At 43.0% G+C, this 19,824-nt stretch overlaps 1 protein-coding gene across 2 annotated transcripts; it reads right to left on the reverse strand.

Moving 5' to 3' along the window:
- Positions 1 to 611: 611 nt before the first annotated feature.
- On the reverse strand, positions 612 to 6,971 carry LOC129817145 (sestrin-1-like). 2 transcript variants are annotated; one of them, XM_055872085.1, is made up of 9 exons: positions 6,742 to 6,971; positions 5,716 to 5,781; positions 5,363 to 5,452; positions 5,071 to 5,253; positions 4,535 to 4,774; positions 4,109 to 4,360; positions 3,723 to 3,913; positions 3,381 to 3,525; positions 612 to 3,249 (listed from the first exon to the last, which is right to left on the reverse strand). In XM_055872085.1, the coding sequence occupies exons 1-9, from the start codon at positions 6,841 to 6,843 to the stop codon at positions 3,163 to 3,165; spliced, it is 1,356 nt and encodes a 451-aa protein (XP_055728060.1). In that variant the 5' UTR covers positions 6,844 to 6,971; the 3' UTR covers positions 612 to 3,162. The 2 variants fall into 2 exon arrangements, with proteins under 2 accessions (XP_055728060.1, XP_055728058.1); XM_055872083.1 differs by having other exon boundaries at positions 5,363 to 5,563; positions 6,742 to 6,970.
- Between the last annotated feature and the right edge of the window lie 12,853 nt (positions 6,972 to 19,824).

The raw sequence follows: 19,824 nt of genomic DNA on the forward strand, positions 1-19,824 counted from the left end.
TTGCGGTGTCGGAGGTGTAACTGCGTTGGAGTTGTCAAACCTGTGAGCAGCTGCTCCTGATCAATGTTGCGAAGCCACACCCGTCCCACTTGCGTTTAGAAGTTCAGAACAAGAAAGTATATGCTATATAGAACTAATGAGGCATAAATTGATTAAATTAAATAAGGATTTCTATCAGCCCAATCGAGATGTAGATTACATCTCACATTCCAGTTTTTGAACTTTATATTAACAAGGCTGCATGGGATTTCTCTTAAATCGACTCCGTGTAGCTAATGGCAACGTCCACTTCAGGTATAATTCCAGGAGACGCTTGTGGATTTGACAGCTCTAACGCAGTTTCACCGCCGACACCGCCAAAACAACCGCTATGCTCTCGTGTCTCCCATTTCACCTCACTCAAGCACTGAACATTCTCCTCCTTCAGGCTCTTGACCGTCGATCAAGTCATGTGGTTTTTAAATAGATTTGTTTTTAATGTTGCGTTACCGCGCTTTGAAATGAACTGCTCTATATAAATGGAATAAATTATTAATATTATGTCAGCTAAAGTGGATCTAATCAAATAGAGCCCTAAATCTGAACCGCTGTACACAAACAAAACAGAAAAGTATTGTAAACATTCTCCTCAAAGCCTTTATTGTTACACAAATATGGACCAGGCAGTGCTGCTGCAAAGTGACAGCGTTTTCAAATCACATTAAGAAATAAAATTTAAAAAAACGGCACTTCTGTAAAAAAAAACTTCAGTTCCCACTATACAAAATCAAAGCGTTCAGTGACAACACACAAGACAACCCAATAGCGTTTCATCAGGCATATTCAATGACAAACATTGTTCTCCACATGATAGATGCCTGTCTGTCTGGGTTGATATGAAACAGGTAGCTGGCTGATCATGATGTTAAGAGCATCATTTGTTTAGTCTCATCCTTTTTCAGATTGTCATAGGGAAATGAGTCAGTCAAAAATAGAGGCAGTTCAGTAGAGACACACTGCTGGTGATTGAATGGACCAAGTCACCCTCTGTCCTTAATGGAAAAGAATCCCTGAACATCCAAAGAGTTCAGTCTATAGCCCGTCATGCCAGGGAGTTTTTCCAGTGAGGACAGAAGTGAGCAGGACAAAGCTCAAAGGTGATCCTAGAGGGAATGTCCCCTCTTATCTCAATGCACATTACAGACAAGATAAAACGTTTTAGCACAACAGTTGTGGGAGGAACATCCAACTGTGACTCGACCACACATGGACAAGGAAGGACCATTTGCGGTTCTGTTTGGGTCGTAACGACACAAGCAAACCACTGAGTTCAGTGTAGTGTGACTGGGAGGACCGACTCAACACAGGAAACTGAAACACTGCTGGGATTTGGACTCGTATACACCCAAATACACCCAAGTCTTAACGCTGTTGTACGAAACAGTTCATTGTGTGGGAGCCATTATTGCATTAACGTGTGCAAAATGTATCCGTAATAGCCAAATGTTTTCCTATATCATTGGGAGAGTAGATGCCCATTGTTCAGCTTGCAGATAATACATGTGCTGTGACTACAATTTGGTGGGTTTGTTGCATGAATGATTCAAAGTGTACCCATGTTATGTAATGAGTGAACATTGATGCAGCAAAAACAGTTTTAGGGAGAAAACTAGAAAATGATACAATAAGTTTATTTAATTTCTTTAATAAAAAGGTGTTTGACAGTCAGAAGTATGAAACCTCGACTTCTACCGCAACCACCTCCAAATAATGTACCATGCCATAACCATCTCATCAAACAATCAACTGTCTCAACCCACCCTCAGAAGAATGCAGTACTTCACTTGTTTTCAGTCAACAGAAATAAACAGTGGAGGGTCTGCCATCGTCTTAAAAAAAATAAAAGGGTTGCTTTTGCACTGGTTAGGCTTCCACAGAGGAAACAAGCATAGCATCGGTCCAGTGAGGACCAACCAGGCTCCCTACGAAGGGAAGCCAAGCGACCCAGAGAAATAAAGAGTCATTCTGCTTGCTTGCCAAAGAGCACTTCTTAATGTGATAGAGAAAACAGAAGAGGCATGTACTGGTAAAACTCACAATCCAAAGCTTTGAAGGTGGGTGTTAGGATGACCAGGCCAGGGTCAAAGGGTGAATGTGGAAGACAGACAGGTCATCTTTATGACAACCGGAAGCTAGTCCCCTAGAAGACCAGTTTTTTTTTTTTTTAGCTTGTCTTTTTTCCTTACAGGACAAAGCTTCTAACAGAAACAAAAGATCGATATAACAGTCACCACACAAAAAGAGTGCCTCGCCTTTTTTTTTTTTTACACTTGAAATCCCAACATTTTTTATAAAACACACGGAGTCACACACAATACTTGTCACAGAGAGCCTCTCATATTTACAATCAAACTGAATAGGTCTCAGACAGTGTTCTTTTTTTTGTTTTTCACCAACACCTTTCTCACACACACACACACTCCTTGGGTTAGCTTACACAAACAGTTTAGGGTGGTTAGGGTGTGGGGTCAATATGACCCCATGCTTACAGAAGCAGCAGTATCAGGCAGCACCTCTGAACACTGCCGTCTGATATAAAAATCAGGCACACTATCACACAGCCCAAATAATGATTTCATAACCTTCAGTTACAGCAATATCATCAACCCCATGATAACTTCTCTTAATACAACCCCCCCAAATAAACTATGATTACATTGAGTGTAGACTGGTGTACTGCTCTTCTTTCTGGAGAATTGCTGTGGGTTTTTTCACACTATAAGGAGATTTCAGTGACATCATCCACTGAGATGTATTGGAATACTGGAAGGTTGGCCACACACTCCTGACAGAGGGAGTCTTCTCTAGGCTGCCCCCTCATGGTGAGTTTTGGCAATGCGAGCAAAGAGGACCAACAAAGCTCATCTTTCCACAAATGGGTTCAGATTATTATTTTTTGCAGTCATTTCTTTTGCTCCCTAACCCCCATTCTCTCTTTTGTTCCATTCATCTTTCTACATTCCATCCATCACAAGGACAAGCTTCGTCATGACGAGCGGGGCTCCTTTCTGTCCCTTCCCATTTTCTGTTCCCCGCCCCATTGGTTTTTTTTTTTATTATAAAAAGGTGTCCAACGAGAGCAACAACGACAGTAAAATACAACGATAAACGCCAAAAAGCACTTCATGTCATGTAGCAGGTGATCGCTCTCAGAGCGTAGAGCAGTTCTGCCTGCATGCGCGCTTCCATAAGAAGCAGATTTACATGGACCTGGGAAAGGGAAAGGAAGCGTTAGAACACGGCTCCAGTCACTCAGCTCAAGAGCTATGAGAAACCTAGAAACTTTAAATGCTACCAATAGAAACCCAAGGACAAATAAGTAAAATAAGTTGTTCCTTCACCTTCTCGGAGTGCTGGAACTGCCTCCAGAAGCTCTCATACATTCGTTTGGTGGTTTTCTCCGGGCTGCACACCATGGTCTTAATGTAGACCTTAAAGCTGCGGTCTAACAGCTGGTTAATCTCCCCATAGTCATAGTCATCATACCTGAGACACACACACAGAGGGAGATCTGTTACAGCTACTGATGAATACAGTTATTTTTTTACTGAAGTACATTACTGCCCAAAATGAATGCACTTTGTCAATGTATTAAAACATATAATAATACTAATGTTTTCATTGAATCTAGCATATGTCATCTTGGAATAAATCAATTTGTATTGTGCCAGTGAGTGGCGTACCTGATGCCGAACATGCAGTGGATGTAGTTCCAGATAGCCCTGCGGAGCATGGAGGTGTCCACGTCTTTGTGCATGGCCATGGTGTTGTAGGTCAGGTTGTAGGCCATCTGGAACTTCTCATCCAGCAGCTGACCAACATCAGGGTACAGACGGTTGACAAGGGAGTAGCCGTGGTCCTCCCAACTGTAGTCCTGCAGAAGAGAGGAGAAAAGAGGAAAGCGCTAATCACAATGTCTGGATATCAATTGGTCAATCAGATAGATTACATTTAGAAAATGTTGCACTTGAAGATATTGAGAAACCACTTCACTTTCTCCTTTCAAATGCCTCTTTCCATCCCTCTCTGTTTCTCCGTAAGTGAAGTTGTGTGTGTGAGCGTTATATACCTGCACTCTGAAGGTGGGTACATGTTCTCCTCTCCTGGAAAAGTCCTTGTAGCCGTAGCTGGGGTCTTCAAAGTGCCTGGACACGTCTCTTGACTGCACACACTCCTCGTCCTCTGCCGTGGCCACCAGCATGCTCTCGGTCTTCTCCCTCTCGAAGCGTGTGGCCATCTCCTCCTGACTGGCTTCCTCTTCATCACGACACTCCTGCAGCTGCCTCATTCTCTCCATCAGCACCTCCACCTCACCAGACACCTAGACAGGAACACAAACACGTTCTGGGTCAGGGCATACATAGGGTGACCACAACCACAAGAGCCACTCAACTCACAACCACATCTTTGTCAAAGCCAGCAACTAACAAACTCTCAGCTTCCCTTTCTCACACACACACACACACACACACACACAAATGCACCATCCTCGCACCTGATGGCTGCCTCTCCTTTCCTCCAGGTCGTTGCCGTGCCCATTGCCATTGGCGATGTCGCAGACACAGTACTGGCTGAGGGAGAGAGATCTGAAGGTGTGCCCACCATCACTGTGGATCTCAGGGGTGATGCCACAGCCAAAGGTAAAGGACGCCAGGGAGTGGTAGTGTGTGAGGAGCACCACAGCATGGATCAGCTCAGCCAGGGACCAGCTGTGTTCTTCAGCCTTCAGCAGGTGCTGGGGAGACCAGAGAGTTGAAGTGTCAGTCAATCAGTAGTTTCCTTTGGATGGAATCTTATTTTCCTGTCTCTCAATTTCTACCCTTCCATTTGTTCTCTTCTCTCTACCCATACCTTCCATTTCATCTCTGCCCATTCCTCCCGCTTTCATATAACTAACCCTGCCAAGTAACAGCCGCATAACTCCGGTGTGCCGCCACCCATGATCTCAGTCGGTTACATAACCCTAACCTATCCCTTTGTCCAGTCCTGTGTTTGTGTGTGTGTGTCACAGGTACAGCCCCAGCTGCCTACCTCAATGTGTGCCTTGGTAAGAAGCCAGGGCCGGTGGGCCAGGATCTTGTTGAGCTCCCCAAGAGCCTGCAGCTTCTGTGGGGCTCCGTCCAGGCCATTCAGCCACTTAGGGTCCCCTCCCACCTGGAGGAAGTCGTTGACGTGGAGGTTGACCAGGTAGGAGCACTGGTGTCTGGCCGCAGCCTGGGAGGGAAGCGGGGGAAGGAGAGAGTTGCGAGAGACTGTCCAAGTGACTCTACACTACCATGGTAAAGCCACTGCAGAGTTTAGAGTAGGGCTTAAGGGGCCTCACCATGATGCCTATGTAGTGGCGGTAGTGCAGGGATAAGGGCCCATCCATCTGCAGTAGGTAGTGCTGTGTTCTCAGGAAACTCTCCAGGTACTGTGGGTGGAAGCCCATCACCAAGGAGATGTTGTCAAGACGACCCAGTGCAGCAAATGCGTCCTCAAATATCGATTGCACCCTCGGATCTACTTTACTGACTTGAAGTATCTGGTGCCACAGAGCCAGTGAATACATTTTTACTCTCAATCACATATTGATATAATATGGCATTTGAATGTATTGTAATGGTAAGTTAAAAGGTGTAATCATTTTCACAAGTATAGAAAATCCTGTGGTGTAAATTAAGTTGTTCTCCTTACCTCTTTTTCAGGGATAAATCTACTTGGTCCATTTCCCTGTGGTCTTGGGATCCGAACTCCTACGTCCTACAAGTTAAGAGTACAGAAACACATTGTTCTGCAAGAACCAAATGCAACATCATGCGAAAACCCTAAATGCTGTTTAGCACCATTTTGGCTGCGAGCCCTGACTGAGTAATATTATACGGCCTTCTGCAAGACATCTCTCACTCTCTCCACTAGATCACATATTCACTCTACAGTCAGGTTGGAGCATTGCATGCACAGCCTATGCAAAAGAGAAATCCAACTCATTTTGTTCACAATTTCGCTGTAGCAAGCTGCCATAACAGTAGTCTCTAGAAATGCGACAAATGTGTCAAAATACACAAATCAAACACTTGATAGATACAATGTATCATGCGTGCGGCTGCTATTTAAAACCACTTGCAGTTTGAAACACATGTAATACCCTAATTAATACATTATTTGACAATTATTCGGAAAGGTTTGCATAGTCAAATGATGTTATTAAAAGGAACAAATTCAAGACACGATTGACATCGCATTAAAACAGCCAACTCAAGAAGTCGCTGATCGCATGTTCCCTGGGGGCTCCATAGATAGCTCCTGTCCCTCTGCGCAGAGCAATGAAGTAGTAGAATGAATGATCTAGTCTTAGAAGAACTCGGGGCCAAAGATTGCTCGATAGCGACAACACGGCCTTGCGTTCAAAGACACCAAGCGAAAAGTGTTGCTAAGAGCATATACGAAATAGCAGAGTTGACAATATGATGACAAAGCAGGAGAAGAAATGTAAAGCGTTGACAAGCAACGCTAACTCCTCAAAACGCGTAAACAAGGTCGGACACAAAAGAAAAGACTGCACTGCAGTTCCTTCGCGCGCAGCCACAAAACAAAGTGTCTAAAGGGACGTGAACTTGTCAAAAATGAATAATTTAAAATTCCACAACGACGGTGCACGGAGTTTTAAAAACATGCATTCACTGTCAAAAACATTTGCCACTTATTTTCCTTTTCTCTTACCTTTTTGCTTAGCCGTTCACAATGAGTGCATATTTTATATAAGTATGTTACTGTAAATGAATTATTTTCCATGGTTTCTGTTGCTGCAGTTGCGTGCCTCATAATGTGTCTTCAGTGCGATCTTGTGTTTCAGGTATATTTAAATTGATGGTTCCGTTCTCGCTTTGTTTCATGAGGGTAAAGTGCTCAATTGTCAGTTGTTACAGCCCTACAGCAGAATACCGTTCGACCTCAGCACACACACTGTAAATAAACTGAGCCCTAGTTGAGTGAGGTGCGCAACAGCCAATCGAAAGGCGAAAACAACCTCCATTCATCCAATGAGGTATAAGAGGACGGAGAAATAGGAGTGGGCCGTGCGGAGAGAGGGTCTAAAACGTGAACGCAGAGCGAGCCAACCCCCAGGAACACATAATCAATCAAGTATCTAATTTTGTTCCAAGCTTCTGCCATTGATCATGGCGATGGATATCGAATGACACCATCACTCTGCAGCGCGCAATGTGTGCATTCATCTTAAGAGTCAACAAATATAAGGGATTAAATACATGTCCAAAACAACAAATATGTCCTGAGCTTTCTTACATATCCTAGATATAGGGCCAAATTCTTCATTTTATTCTAGATCAAATAGCTAAATGGTCAATGGTATGACCATCTTTAAACAATTCCATATGTTAACTTAGTTAACTCCCCCAACGGCGTAGACTTTCAGAGATTTTAAGAGGTCCCTTTGACCAGCTGCCTTAATATGTCTTTATTACATTCAGGCCTTATATCTAGGAGATGTAAGAAAGCTCAGGAAGTATTTGTGGTTGTTTTGGACATGTATTTAATCCCTTATATTTGTTGGCATAAAACTACCTCCATACTTCCATTCGTTTGGATGGGTTACCTTCAAGTTGGTATATTGAGACGCAGCCCATGCAATCTCTAGTTTAAACTGACGGATTTTCACGGGGATTTGTTTATTAGGCAAATGATCTAAATCAATCGATTATGACAAACAATGTCGTTCACTTTGCACGTTTATTTTTCACCCTTTCCCACCACAATGACCCGCTACACTAATGTTTACATGCACCAGCTGTCTATGTTCTCATCTCAGTCATGTGCATTGAAAACAACTACCGATACAAGGATATTCCGCAAGCAGCAGCAAGTTCTTTTCTCCGTGAAAACTTGAGTCCAATGTGGTCATGTCTCCTAGGCCAGCGTCACCGCTGTAAACAAGGTGGCCTACCGACGCTCTGCGGTGACGTGTATTATTATGGCACAGTAGGATATCTGGTCCTGCAAGACAGGACAGGACACAGCAGGTGTACAAACAACCTGAAATGAATCCCTGCTTATGGTGCATTTCAATTGAGGACTTAACCCAGTGTTTTACCTAAAAGGCTAAGACTTTTTTTGTTTCCATCTATGCGGCCCGGCGCCTCTGTCTCACTGGGCCATGGCTCCAGCGGACCTGCTCTAATACCTGATGTCCACCAGATGCATATGCGTTTTGTTTTGCTGGATGTCTAGCTCACATTTTCCGTACTTAACGCACATGTACTTCGCTTTTCAACTAGCTAAAAGCTAGTGTGTGTAACTCCATTTGTACCGACACACGGTAAGCAATGCATACAGTACACAGAGTGCACCGCAGCTTAGTGAGGCACTCCCAACGTAGCGTTGTGGCCTGCTCCATTGGCAATGAATGACTTCAGCCGGAATACAAAGAGTTTTATGCATCTGGTGGGGATGAGGCTTAACTTGGAGCCAAGTACGGCTACTTTTCCGCCTGCATTTACTTAACCATGGCTAACTGTGAACTTTAGCACCTTCACACGAAGCAACAGTCTTGAATGATACAGAGGTTGTTGATTATGCTCGCCACAAGTCTTTAGTGTCACACTCCTGATGGAAACACAATAACATTCAAGCCTGCATCAACATAATACACTAGTGGCCCACTGGTGTGGGGGTATTATGACTTCAACATGCTTCGGTTCGGTTGCAACCTAGCTGAATTTGGCTAGGTGAACCCGAACCCGTGATCACATACTCCCGTAAAAGACCTTCGCTTGAAAAATGAGCGGCAATAGTACTGATTAGAGGTTGACCGGTTATGATTTTTCAAGCAGATACCGATTCTTGGAGGACCAAAAAAAGCCTAGCCTCTATCATAGAGCCTGTCAATATAGATACAGCCTGGATGATGTCACCAGCCACCTGTGTTGCTGTTTTTACTGTATTGTACCCTGAATAAAAAATAACAAAAGTCACTTGTGAGTAATTCAATATGCAGTTTGGTCAGATGGTAGGAGCATGAAAAGGAGGTTAAGTATGAATACTCAAAAAATTCTTGCAGTGGTATGAAATCTAAATATCTGTCTAATTGTCTTATAAATTAGTGTGGTAAATAGCATATGCATAATTGGGATAATTGCTTATTGCTGCAGCACAGCCAGCTAGGCAGGCCTGAGTGAGTCATGTGTGTTCCATGTCTGAGATGACGACAACCTCTTTACAAGCATGTTATATAATTCCACTGGCCTATTAAGTCTATCTAATAATAAAATCAAGGCGGGGGTGGAGGTGGGTTTGGGGAGGGGGGTGGTGGGCAGGGGGAAGAACCCATTAAAAACCTGACAAACAAGTTATATTAGGTAACAAGGAGGTGGTGGTGTAAGGGAGCCCGATCGGTTATCACTAGACCGAGCCGATCCAAGCTCCAATTCAATACTCTGTTTAAGGGCCTGGCTTCCTGGTTGATTTGGCACTGGCTGGCTGCAAGTCAGTCCCCTGGCTGATAGATAGCACACCATTCAGCAGGTTCATTGTGTGATAATGCCCCCCTCCCTCTACCCCCCTCCCTGTTATCCCCAGAGAGGGGTGGGAGTCATGGTAAACATGCGCTGGGTCTGGAGTCAGCACTCTGCCATTTCCCAGCCGCAATAGCCCAGAGTAGCACAGTGAGCACTGTGTGTATGTGAGCCCCATGGCTCAGCAAAGTTGCAGAGCAGAAGAGGCCTGGTCAGCGTTCGGTTTACGACACCATCTTTTCACATAAAAGCGCTAGGCTAGGTCAGGGACCCGACTGGCCCCCAGCCCCCCGGACAGAGGACAGGGCCAAACACTATTGTCACGGGCGTACACATCACCACCACCCAGCAGACACTCTTGGGGCTTTGCTGTACACATGCCAGCCAAGCCGAGTGCGGGTGGGGCAGGGGTAAGAGTGGGTTATGATAACATCATGATGATTAATTACACTGCAGTGGGAGGCTAGTGGAGATCCTGCAGGGATCCTTCTCGAGACGGTTCTCACAGTGCAGATGGTGAGCATCAGAGGAAGGGATAGAGGGATTGGACAGTAGAGTTGGAGTTAACTCTTCTTTAATTTCGTCAGATCAGACTCAGTTTGGAACTGACCACATTCATTTAGCCGTTCTTTTCGAAGGACTTTTGGACTCCTGAACTAACCTGATTGACATGGTATATGAGCCATGCCATTAGTCCTGCGGTATTAGGAATAGGGGCCTTGTTAAATTACTTGGGTCTCCAGAGAACCCTGGTTCTCAGTGGTCCTCTCTTTATTGAGTCTGAGTGAGCGGTCTAACTGATGATGCACAAACCACCCACACACAATGATATCCTATTGTTACAACTGACTGGGAATACATTCTACAGATAAGACTGAAACAATGGTAGGTATGGACCGGATATCAACAGATTATCTATACAAATGAGATTTTTGGGGTTTGAGAGGAGTATGTTAGTAAATAGTTTACTAACAGATCTCTATCACATCAATGCAACTGGTATGTGATTAGTATTTTTATGGACAGGATAAAAGTAATGGGGATTTGAGTGGGCCAGAAGAAAAAAAAGGTTGAAAAAAGTGAAGGAAATGTAATTATTGTTTTACTGCGAAAACATTTCAGCTGCTGTTACCCGTAAAAAGGAGGATAAAAGTCAAAGGGATTAAAAATAGAGAAAAAGAGAGAGAGGAAGCCAAAGTTAATGCTGTAAAGTATGTGCCCCAGAAGTGGCTGCAATGTTTTCCACACGCAATTAGAAGAGAAGAGAACGGAGAGCCAAAGAAAACCACAAAACTGTGGGGATGTTCAACAAGCGGTAGAAGTCCTCCTAACCAGTTCAAACCTGACCTATCACTTTGCAGAGAGAGGAAGCAAAAAACTTCCACTCTCACAATGACATAAGCCTAGCAACAGGCTACCACCAATCACAGGCTAGAACAACAGTTACAGAGTCCAATCTTTTTTCTCACTCTCCCTCTCTTGTTCCTCTGGGGGAAAAAGAGAATTAAAGGTTTTGCTAGAGCGTGAAGTTGTAGCATATCTGGTCTATATAACAGAGTTTGACTAACTTTTCACTTTACAAACAAATTGTGCCATCAAGTTTTTAAGAGCAAGTGTGTATGTAAGTGCATGTGTGTTGGTGTGTGTGCGTGGGTGAGTAACAAGTAGATTAATATTCTTACTGTGAACACGAAACCAAATGCCGCAGCTTGACCCAGAGCGGTTTCACAAAAACAACCTATATCTCTTCCCCAAATCAACAGTGTACTGTTTGCAGCATGTATATTCCTTATGTGATTTTGTTTCTCTCAGTCTTTGCATGTTTTTTAGAATTGAGTCTCTCTAGTTGGTAACATCTGTTTAACCTTAATGGAAGGGAGATGAATGAACACAACGTATAAGTTAAACTGAAATTAATAGTGCTTATTTGCTTCAATCACCGAACACAACCGGCGCTTAGAGATAGGCTTCTATTTGAGCCAGGTGTCTATTTCTGTAATGCAGAGTACACAGCTTTAGCTCAAGCTCCTCGCTAACCTTTTTCCTCCCCAACCTTGCAGTGTTGCCCTCTTCTGATCCAGCTCAGACAAACGTTGAAGTTTGACTTTTTTACTCTTATTCATGTGCAAAGAGTGACAACTGCAGACTATGTAGGTATTCTCACCCCTTTTCCTCTGACTCTCCCTCACTCTGTCGCTCTCCCACTCTTCAAACAAGGCTCTTGGTTCCAGCCATTCGATCACAAAGCAGTTAGCATAACGGCTATGACTTGGCATTACCCTTATGTCCCCATCCAGGTCCACTTTGAAGTGCAGAACAGTTGGACTTTATGCTTCATTAAAATGTCAAACTTTCACATTGTTCAAAATTGTAATTGCGTTTGTGCAGATGCTTAGCTATATTGTATACCTAAGGATGATGAGCCTTGAGTTATATGTTGCTGTGGATCAGTTGTCCTCTTTGTAGCCTAACAACAATCCTTACCAGTGAGAACTGAAAGAACTATTACACAGAACAAAAATATAAACGCAACATGCAACAATTTCAAAGATTTTACTGAGTTATAGTTCATAGAAGGAAATCAATCAACTGAAATCCATTCACTAGGCCCTAATCTATGGATTTCACATGACTGTGAATACAGATATTACTCTGTTGGTCAAAGATAACTTTAATAAAAAGGTAGGAGTGTGGATCAGAAAACCAGTTTGCCTCATGCAGCGCCGCACATCTCCTTTGCATAGAGTTGATCAGGCTGTTGATTATGGCCTGTGGAATGCTGTTAAACTCCTCTTTAATGGCTGTGCGAAGTTGTATATTGGTAGGAACTGGAACGCGCTGTCGTACACGTTGATCCAAAGCATCCCAAACATGATTCAGTGGGTGACATGTCTGGTGAATATGCAGGTCATGGAAGAACTGGGACTTTTTCAGCATCCAGGAATTGTGTACAGATCCTTGTGACATTGGGCCGTACATTATCATGCTGAAACATGAGGGGATGGCGGTGGATGAATGGCACGACAATGGGTCTCAGGATCCCGTCACAGGATCCCGTGTGCATTCAAATTGCCATCGATAAAATGCAATTGTGTTCATTGTCCGTAGCTTCTGCCTGTCAATACCATAACCCCACTGTCACCATGGGGCACTCTGTTCCCAACGTTGACATCAGCAAATCGCTCGCCCACACAACGCCATACACAGCGTTTGCCGTCTGTCCGTTACAGTTGAAACCGGGATTAATCTGTGAAGAGCACATTTCTCCATCGAAGGTGAGCATTTGCCCATTAGAAGTCAGTTACAATGCTGAACTACAGTCAGGTCAAGACCCTGGTGAGGACGATGAGCACGCAGATGAGCTTCCCTGAGACGGTTTCTGACAGTTTGTGCAGAAATTCTTCGGGTTGTGCAAACCCACAGTTTCATCAGCTGCCAGGGTGGCTGGTCTCAGACGATCCCGCAGGTGAAGAAGCCGGATGTGGAGGTCCTGGGCTGGTGTGGTCTGTGTTTGTGAGGCCGATTGGACGTAGCGCCAAATTCTCGAAAACATTTTTTTTTTTATAGAAACATTTACGTTAAATGATCTGGCAACAGCCTTGGTGGGCATTCCTGCAGTCAGCATGCCAATTGCACGCTCCCTCAAACCGTGATACATCTGTAGCATTGTGTTGTGTGACAAAACGGCACATTTTAGAGTGGCCTTTTATTGTCCCCAGCAGAAGGTGCACCTGTGTAATGATCATGCTGTTTAATCAGCTTCTTGATATGCCACACCTGTCAGGTGGATGGATTATCTTGTCAAAGGAGAAATGCTCGCTAACATTTATTCACCACATTTGGGTGAGGAATAAGCTTTTTGTGCATATAGAACACTTCTGGGAGAGTTTATTTTAGCTCATGAAACATGGGACCAACACTTTACGTGTTGCGTTTACATTTTTGTTCAGTGTAAATAATGAATGCGTTTTTCCAAAAGTCATAAAATCAATAAGCAACAGCTGAGATAACCTTGGAACCACTTACATTATATAGTTCAGAATTTAAATCCCAGTGTTTTCCCCTATATTAAATTAGCAGCGGTGGCTAGGGCTGTAGCGGTCATGACACATTTCAGCGGAAGGCGTTCAGTTGTACAACTGACTAGGTATCCCGGTTTCCCCTTTCATGAAATTTTGTCAAGCAAATAACTGCCGGTCTCACAGTAATTGACCATGAATTAGCATAAACACATTTAGCATCTCCTGGCTTCCACACATAGTCTACAAGCCACTGATGCAGACCTTTGGAACATCTACCTTTTAAAAAGTCTAATACATCCATTTAATATAACCTACACCATCACAATAAGTCCATTATTTATTTTAGACAGGTAAAAAAAAACATGATATGAAGAAAATGTAGTCTATTTCAGAAGAACACAATGGCACACTCTGAGTTGTCCTTATGGTAGGCCCTGATATGGCTATGTCATTTGGTTGTGGTTTACACTAGCTCATTTAGCAGACAAGATTTGCTTAGAATTCCCTGGAACTATTTAAAAAAAAAAATTATAGTATGAAGAATACAACTGAACAAAGCTGAATAAAATAGAAAGGATATTTTCTCCAAATAATTTCCAAGGAAGTGCGCGCACAAGCGGCTATTCTGTGTTGAGTGGTTAACAAAGAAACATGTCCTCCTATATGCTTAATTTAGTGCTATTTATGCAACTTTAGTTGTGATACAAACGTCAGGCTATATGTTTTGATTTTTAATACATTCAAAGGCTGCATGATGGGACTCTAATGATGATTTGAAAAAAGTAGCATGAAAGGCATAAGCTCTGATTTGTTTCTTGTGCAGGCTGCACACACTTCATCATTCAATCATTCACTGTCACGTTAGTTATAATGAGTGGACCAAAGCGCACCGTGCGTAGAGTTCCACATATTTATTGAGGTGAAACTTCAAAACAACAAATAAATAAACGAACATGCCATTTGTAGAGCACATCGGCATTAAACAAAACAATATCCCACAACGCAGGTGGGAAACGGACCACACTAAGTATGATCCCCAATTAGAGGCAACGATCATCAGCTGCCTCCAATTGGGAACCATACTCACAGCAACATAGAAAATAACGACTAGAAAACCCCCTAGTCACGCCCTGACCTAAAACATTATAGAGAACCCCGAAGGCTCTCTATCAGGGCGTGACGTTCACAATTTGACAAGCACTTGATAATATTCTCACCAGGCATAATATTCTTCGCGGCATACCCCTTGTGTGGCCGTAGTGGCCCCTAAAAAATCCATGCATTTTGCGGCCAAAGTGGCCGTTGTGCCCAAAGTGGCCTTTGTGCCCATGGACTGAAAATAATTAGAATTCCCTTCTCCCAGCTGCCATGCTCCAAAACACCTCACTCACATGGCTCTCTCAGATATTTCAATTCTTATTAGCAAATGCCCGCCATGTGATCGGTTCCTTCTCACAGGCATCTCAGCTAAGAAGTAGGCTACAAGTGAAGACAGACACGTCTGGGACCATTATCATGCACCGGTCTCGGAAACTGGGGCACATAAATGGCGAATGGAGGACGCTTTTCCCTGGGGTTCATTTTCATGCCAGCCAGGTAGGCTATATTCCTGTTGTAAAGCATGTGCTTAATATTAGGAAAGTTGATAAATAAATATAGTAGGCCTAGCCTATAGAAAACTGATCGGATCCTCTTTCTAATAGAGGCAATCAAAACTCTGTTTTCTCATTCAATTGCATAGCCTATAGAAATTAAGCCATTTTTTAGCAGCTTCTTGATATGCCACACCTGTCAGGTGAATGGGTTATCTTGGCAAAGGAGAAATGCTCACTAACAGGGATGTAAACACATTTGTTCACCAAAACTCTGTTTTCTCATGCAATTGCAGAGCCTATAGAAATGTTGCGCAACATCCGCTCATGGGCTCTCATGACCGCCAGTGTGGAAGTAATATGGTCACAGTATTGAGAGCCACAAGCGTACAGCAATCCTTTGCTCCTCATCATCTCCCTACGATGCAGTGGCACGCATCAGTTATATTTCAGATGGTGTCAACATCATTTCCCCCCTTTACATTTGACACTGCTGCTAAAAAGAATCCAAGAGGAAACACCGAATCCTCTACTCCAATTCCTCCCTCTACTCCCACTCCCTTCTCGTCAATCTCCGCTCTCCCTTTCTATCTCTCCTCTCTGATGTGTGTGTATTCTGGCATGCTATAAGAGTGCAGCTGCCTCGCCAAGCGCCAGCTTTCCTTAGTGGAGAGGCACGGTTGAGACCAAAGGGCCCTGGCCTGGGACAAACGCGCACCGACACCAGGAGGAAACCGAGTTCCCTGGATTCCATGAAATGGAGCGGAACTCAAGGGAGCAAAGGGCACGAAAAAGTAAAAGGCTGCAGAGAGGGTAGAGAGGAGGGAGGACTCTAAAAGAAAATAAAATAATTTTAAAACTGTGCGGTTCTTTGTATGTTTCAACTCTGGACAATGTGTAGAATTTGTCTCCAACACACGCACACACGCACGCACGCACGCACGCACGCACGCACGCACGCACACACACACACACACAGTCTCTAGCTCTCACAGATGCACACATACAGGCTTGCTCTTTCTGCATCTCCCACACATACACACGCACAGCCAAACACACACACCCACCCACTCACCCACCAGGGTTTCCATTAGGAAAATGTGGCACCGGACAGCTACATTTACCGGCCATTTAAAAAATTTACCGGACCCATATGCATTGGGTGCATAACCCATTAGGGCGTCCACCCACGGTGCTCAGAATGAGAGAAATCACATGTAGATTATGGTAATGCGTTTTAACAGAACGTGCAACTCATGTAATGAAGCAGCCAATAAAAGGTCATTTTCAAACATTTGCTATAAGGCAATTCACGGAAAAACACCATTCTAAATAGCACACCTAATAGCAGTTCCTGTGAAAGAGATAAACATGTTAGACACTTAGATAGAGGGGGAATCTAAAGATGCAACAACTAGTATGGGTTGCTAATATGACTAGAATTGTGCCTTTGGCTTCTGGACAACGAAAGTGTCACGCCCTGGCCTTAGTATTCTTTGTTTTCTTTATTATTTTAGTTAGGTCAGGGTGTGACATGGGGAATGTTTGTGTTTTGTTGGTTTTGGGTTTTTTTATGGTAAAGGGGTTGTTGGGTATAGTATATGGGTTTGTGTGGAGTACATGTGTCTAGTGTTGTCTATGTATGTTTAGTTGTCTAGGAGAGTCTATGGTTACCTGAATGAGTTCCCAATTAGAGACAGCTGATTTCGGTTGTCTCTGATTGGGAGCCTTATTTAGGGTAGCCATAGGCTCTCATTGGTGGTGAGTAATTGTCTATGTCAGAACGTTTGTAGCCTGTGTGTGTAAGTGCACAACGTTATTTAGCTTCACGGTCGTTTGTTGTTTTGTTCGTTTTGTTAAAGTGTTTCGTGTCGTGTTTATTTTTCGTCATCTTTTAAAATAAAAGAAGATGGCTTACTTTCCAAAAGCTGCGTTTTGGTCCATCAATCCGCCACACGATCGTGACAGAAAGAAAGTTGATATGAAAACCAATAGAACAGGAGAGAAACGGCATAGTGGATCAAATTGGGAAGTAAATGGAAATACATTTGCCAAAATTATATAATTACTCCTGCCTATACAGAAATAAATAAAATACTTCACCAGAAAGCATGACTTAGCCACAGAGGAATCAAGGATCATTAGATTCTTTAAAAAGTTAGCCATGGATTTTTACAAATCACAAGCTTGTAGGTCTATGCCTATTTGGGAAGCCCGCAATTTGGGCAGGGTGCATGGAAATAAGCCTAGCTGGTTACTGAGTTGCGGCTGTCAGTAAAAAGCATCTACAATATGTGTGAAGATAACGTGTCTTGAGCACAATTTAAAATATTGAGACAAGAAAATGAAGCTCTCTCCAGAACGGCTCAGCTGTCTCCTACCAAGTCTTGTGAATTGTTTGCCCTTTGATTATTTAATTTTTGAATCAATTCCCCATTACACATGTCTGCAGTAGTAAATGTACCGTTAATCCCTGTCATTTGGTTACATGAATGTCTGTTAATGCATGTATTAATTACAGTCACTTACCGTTGTAATTCTCAGAGTAGAAACATTGTTTGCAGTTCACAACCAGCTAACCTGTAAGAAACAAGAAACACGTTTTTCGTTGTCTTTTGAGTGCTCAATGTGAGCAAAGAGTATGTGTCTGGTTTCTCTGTCCTGATAATGTTGAGGGAGCTCTTGTTCCTGAGCACGCATATAAGTACCTGGCCTGCTGTGTGGAATAGTAGGAAATTGTATTTTTTTTTTAACATCCATTGCGAATGATTATACCGTATATTTAAACTATAGTTCCTCACAGTAAGCTATTTGAAAAATCTTTCCAACAATCTCGATAATCATCAATCCTCAGTGTGAAAGAGCAATGGAAGACATATGCCTACTGCTGCATCGGCCGATAGGCTATGAGTCCCATATGTTTATTACTTTAGCCGCCAATGGATCGTGGTGTATCAATGTGTCCATATGGCAGAGGCTGGTGATCTCACCTTACTTGACTTTTAACTTTAAGATGATCATTTGAATTCCCATTTTTATGATCAACCACGTGACAATGATTTTGAGAAACAAAAACGTTCTTGAAATAAAATGGTTCCACTAAAATGCGCAGAGGGAAATCATAACTGGCACGCAGACCAGTAGAAATCATAGGATAAATCGTAAGCGTCCCCAAACTTGAAACTCACGCGCCCCCAATGAAGTCTTTATGAAAGAATTGACTCCACGTCCATGGTCGGATTTTGGCTATAGGCTACTTTGAAGCAAGGTAAGACATTCATGTTAACAAAATTAAGTATGTTTTCAAAATGCACACTTCCTCCAGCTCACATTGTAAAGTGGTGGGTGACACGCTGATAGCCTGTTGCCTGCACTTGAATGGTGAATGGGAGGTGTGCTTCAATTACCGATTGAGAAATAAAAATAGTAGCTCTTTTCAATCGTGCACCAAAACTATTTTTAACATGCAATTGCATTTAGACCAGCTGGGAGCTGCAGGAGAAATCCCGCTCAAAATAGGCTCTGTATGCTGTGTGCGTGTGACAGCGGTGTTGGATAGCATAAATAAGATATGCCTACATGATGACTAATAAAAATACACACAGGCCAATTTAATTCCACTAAACTATGTAGATTAATGTAGAGACCGAAAAGAATGAAGGTATTTTCTTCGACTGGTAATTCATCAAAGAATAAAATGCATTCCTTCGCAATTATTTTCTCCAGTCACGTTGTCCAGCAAAAGTTTTATTTATCGGCTTTTTATTGGATATTTTTTTAAATCAAAATCCAGCAATTGTTGACTAACTGAAATCCTGACTGACACACACACACACACAAAAGTATTCATTCCCCTTGGCGTTGTTCCTATTTTATTGCATTACAACCTGTAATTTAAGTTGATTTTTATTTGGATTTCATGTAATGGACATACACAAAATAGTCCAAATTGGTGAAGTGATATGAAAAAAATTACTTGTTTCAAAAAATTCGGAAAAATAAAAAACGGAAAACTGATGCGTGCATATGTATTCACCCCCTTTGCTATGAAGCCCCTAAATAAGATCTGGTGCAACCAATTACCTTCAAAAGTCACATAATTTGTTAAATAAAGCCTGACTGTGTGCAAACTAAGTGTCACATGATCTGTCACATGATCTCACTATCTATACTTCTGTTCTGAAAGGCCCCAGAGTCTGCAACACCACTAAGCAAGGGGCACCGCCAAGCAATGGTTGGGTTATAAAGGGATTGGGTTATAAAAAAATATCCCAAAAAATTGAAAGAATATGGCACCACAACAAACCTGCCAAGAGAGGGCCGCCCACCAAAACAATCGGACCAGGCAAGGAGGGCATTAATCAGAGAGGCAACAAAGAGACCAAAGACAACCCTGAAGGAGCTGCAAAGCTCCACAGCGGAGATTGGAGTATCTGTCCATAGGACCACTTTAAGCCGTACGTTCCACAGAGCTGGGCTTTACGTAAGAGTGGCCAGAAAAAAGCCAAGAAAAAAATAAGAAAACACGTTTGGTGTTTGCCAACAGGCATGTCGGAGACTCCCCAAACATATGGAAGAAGGTACTCTGATCAGATGAGACTAAAATTAAGCTTTTTGGCCATCAAGGAAAACGCTATGTCTGGTGCAAACCCAACATCT

Source organism: Salvelinus fontinalis, chromosome 20 (genome assembly GCF_029448725.1).
Source record: "Salvelinus fontinalis isolate EN_2023a chromosome 20, ASM2944872v1, whole genome shotgun sequence".
NCBI classification, from domain to species: domain Eukaryota; kingdom Metazoa; phylum Chordata; class Actinopteri; order Salmoniformes; family Salmonidae; genus Salvelinus; species Salvelinus fontinalis.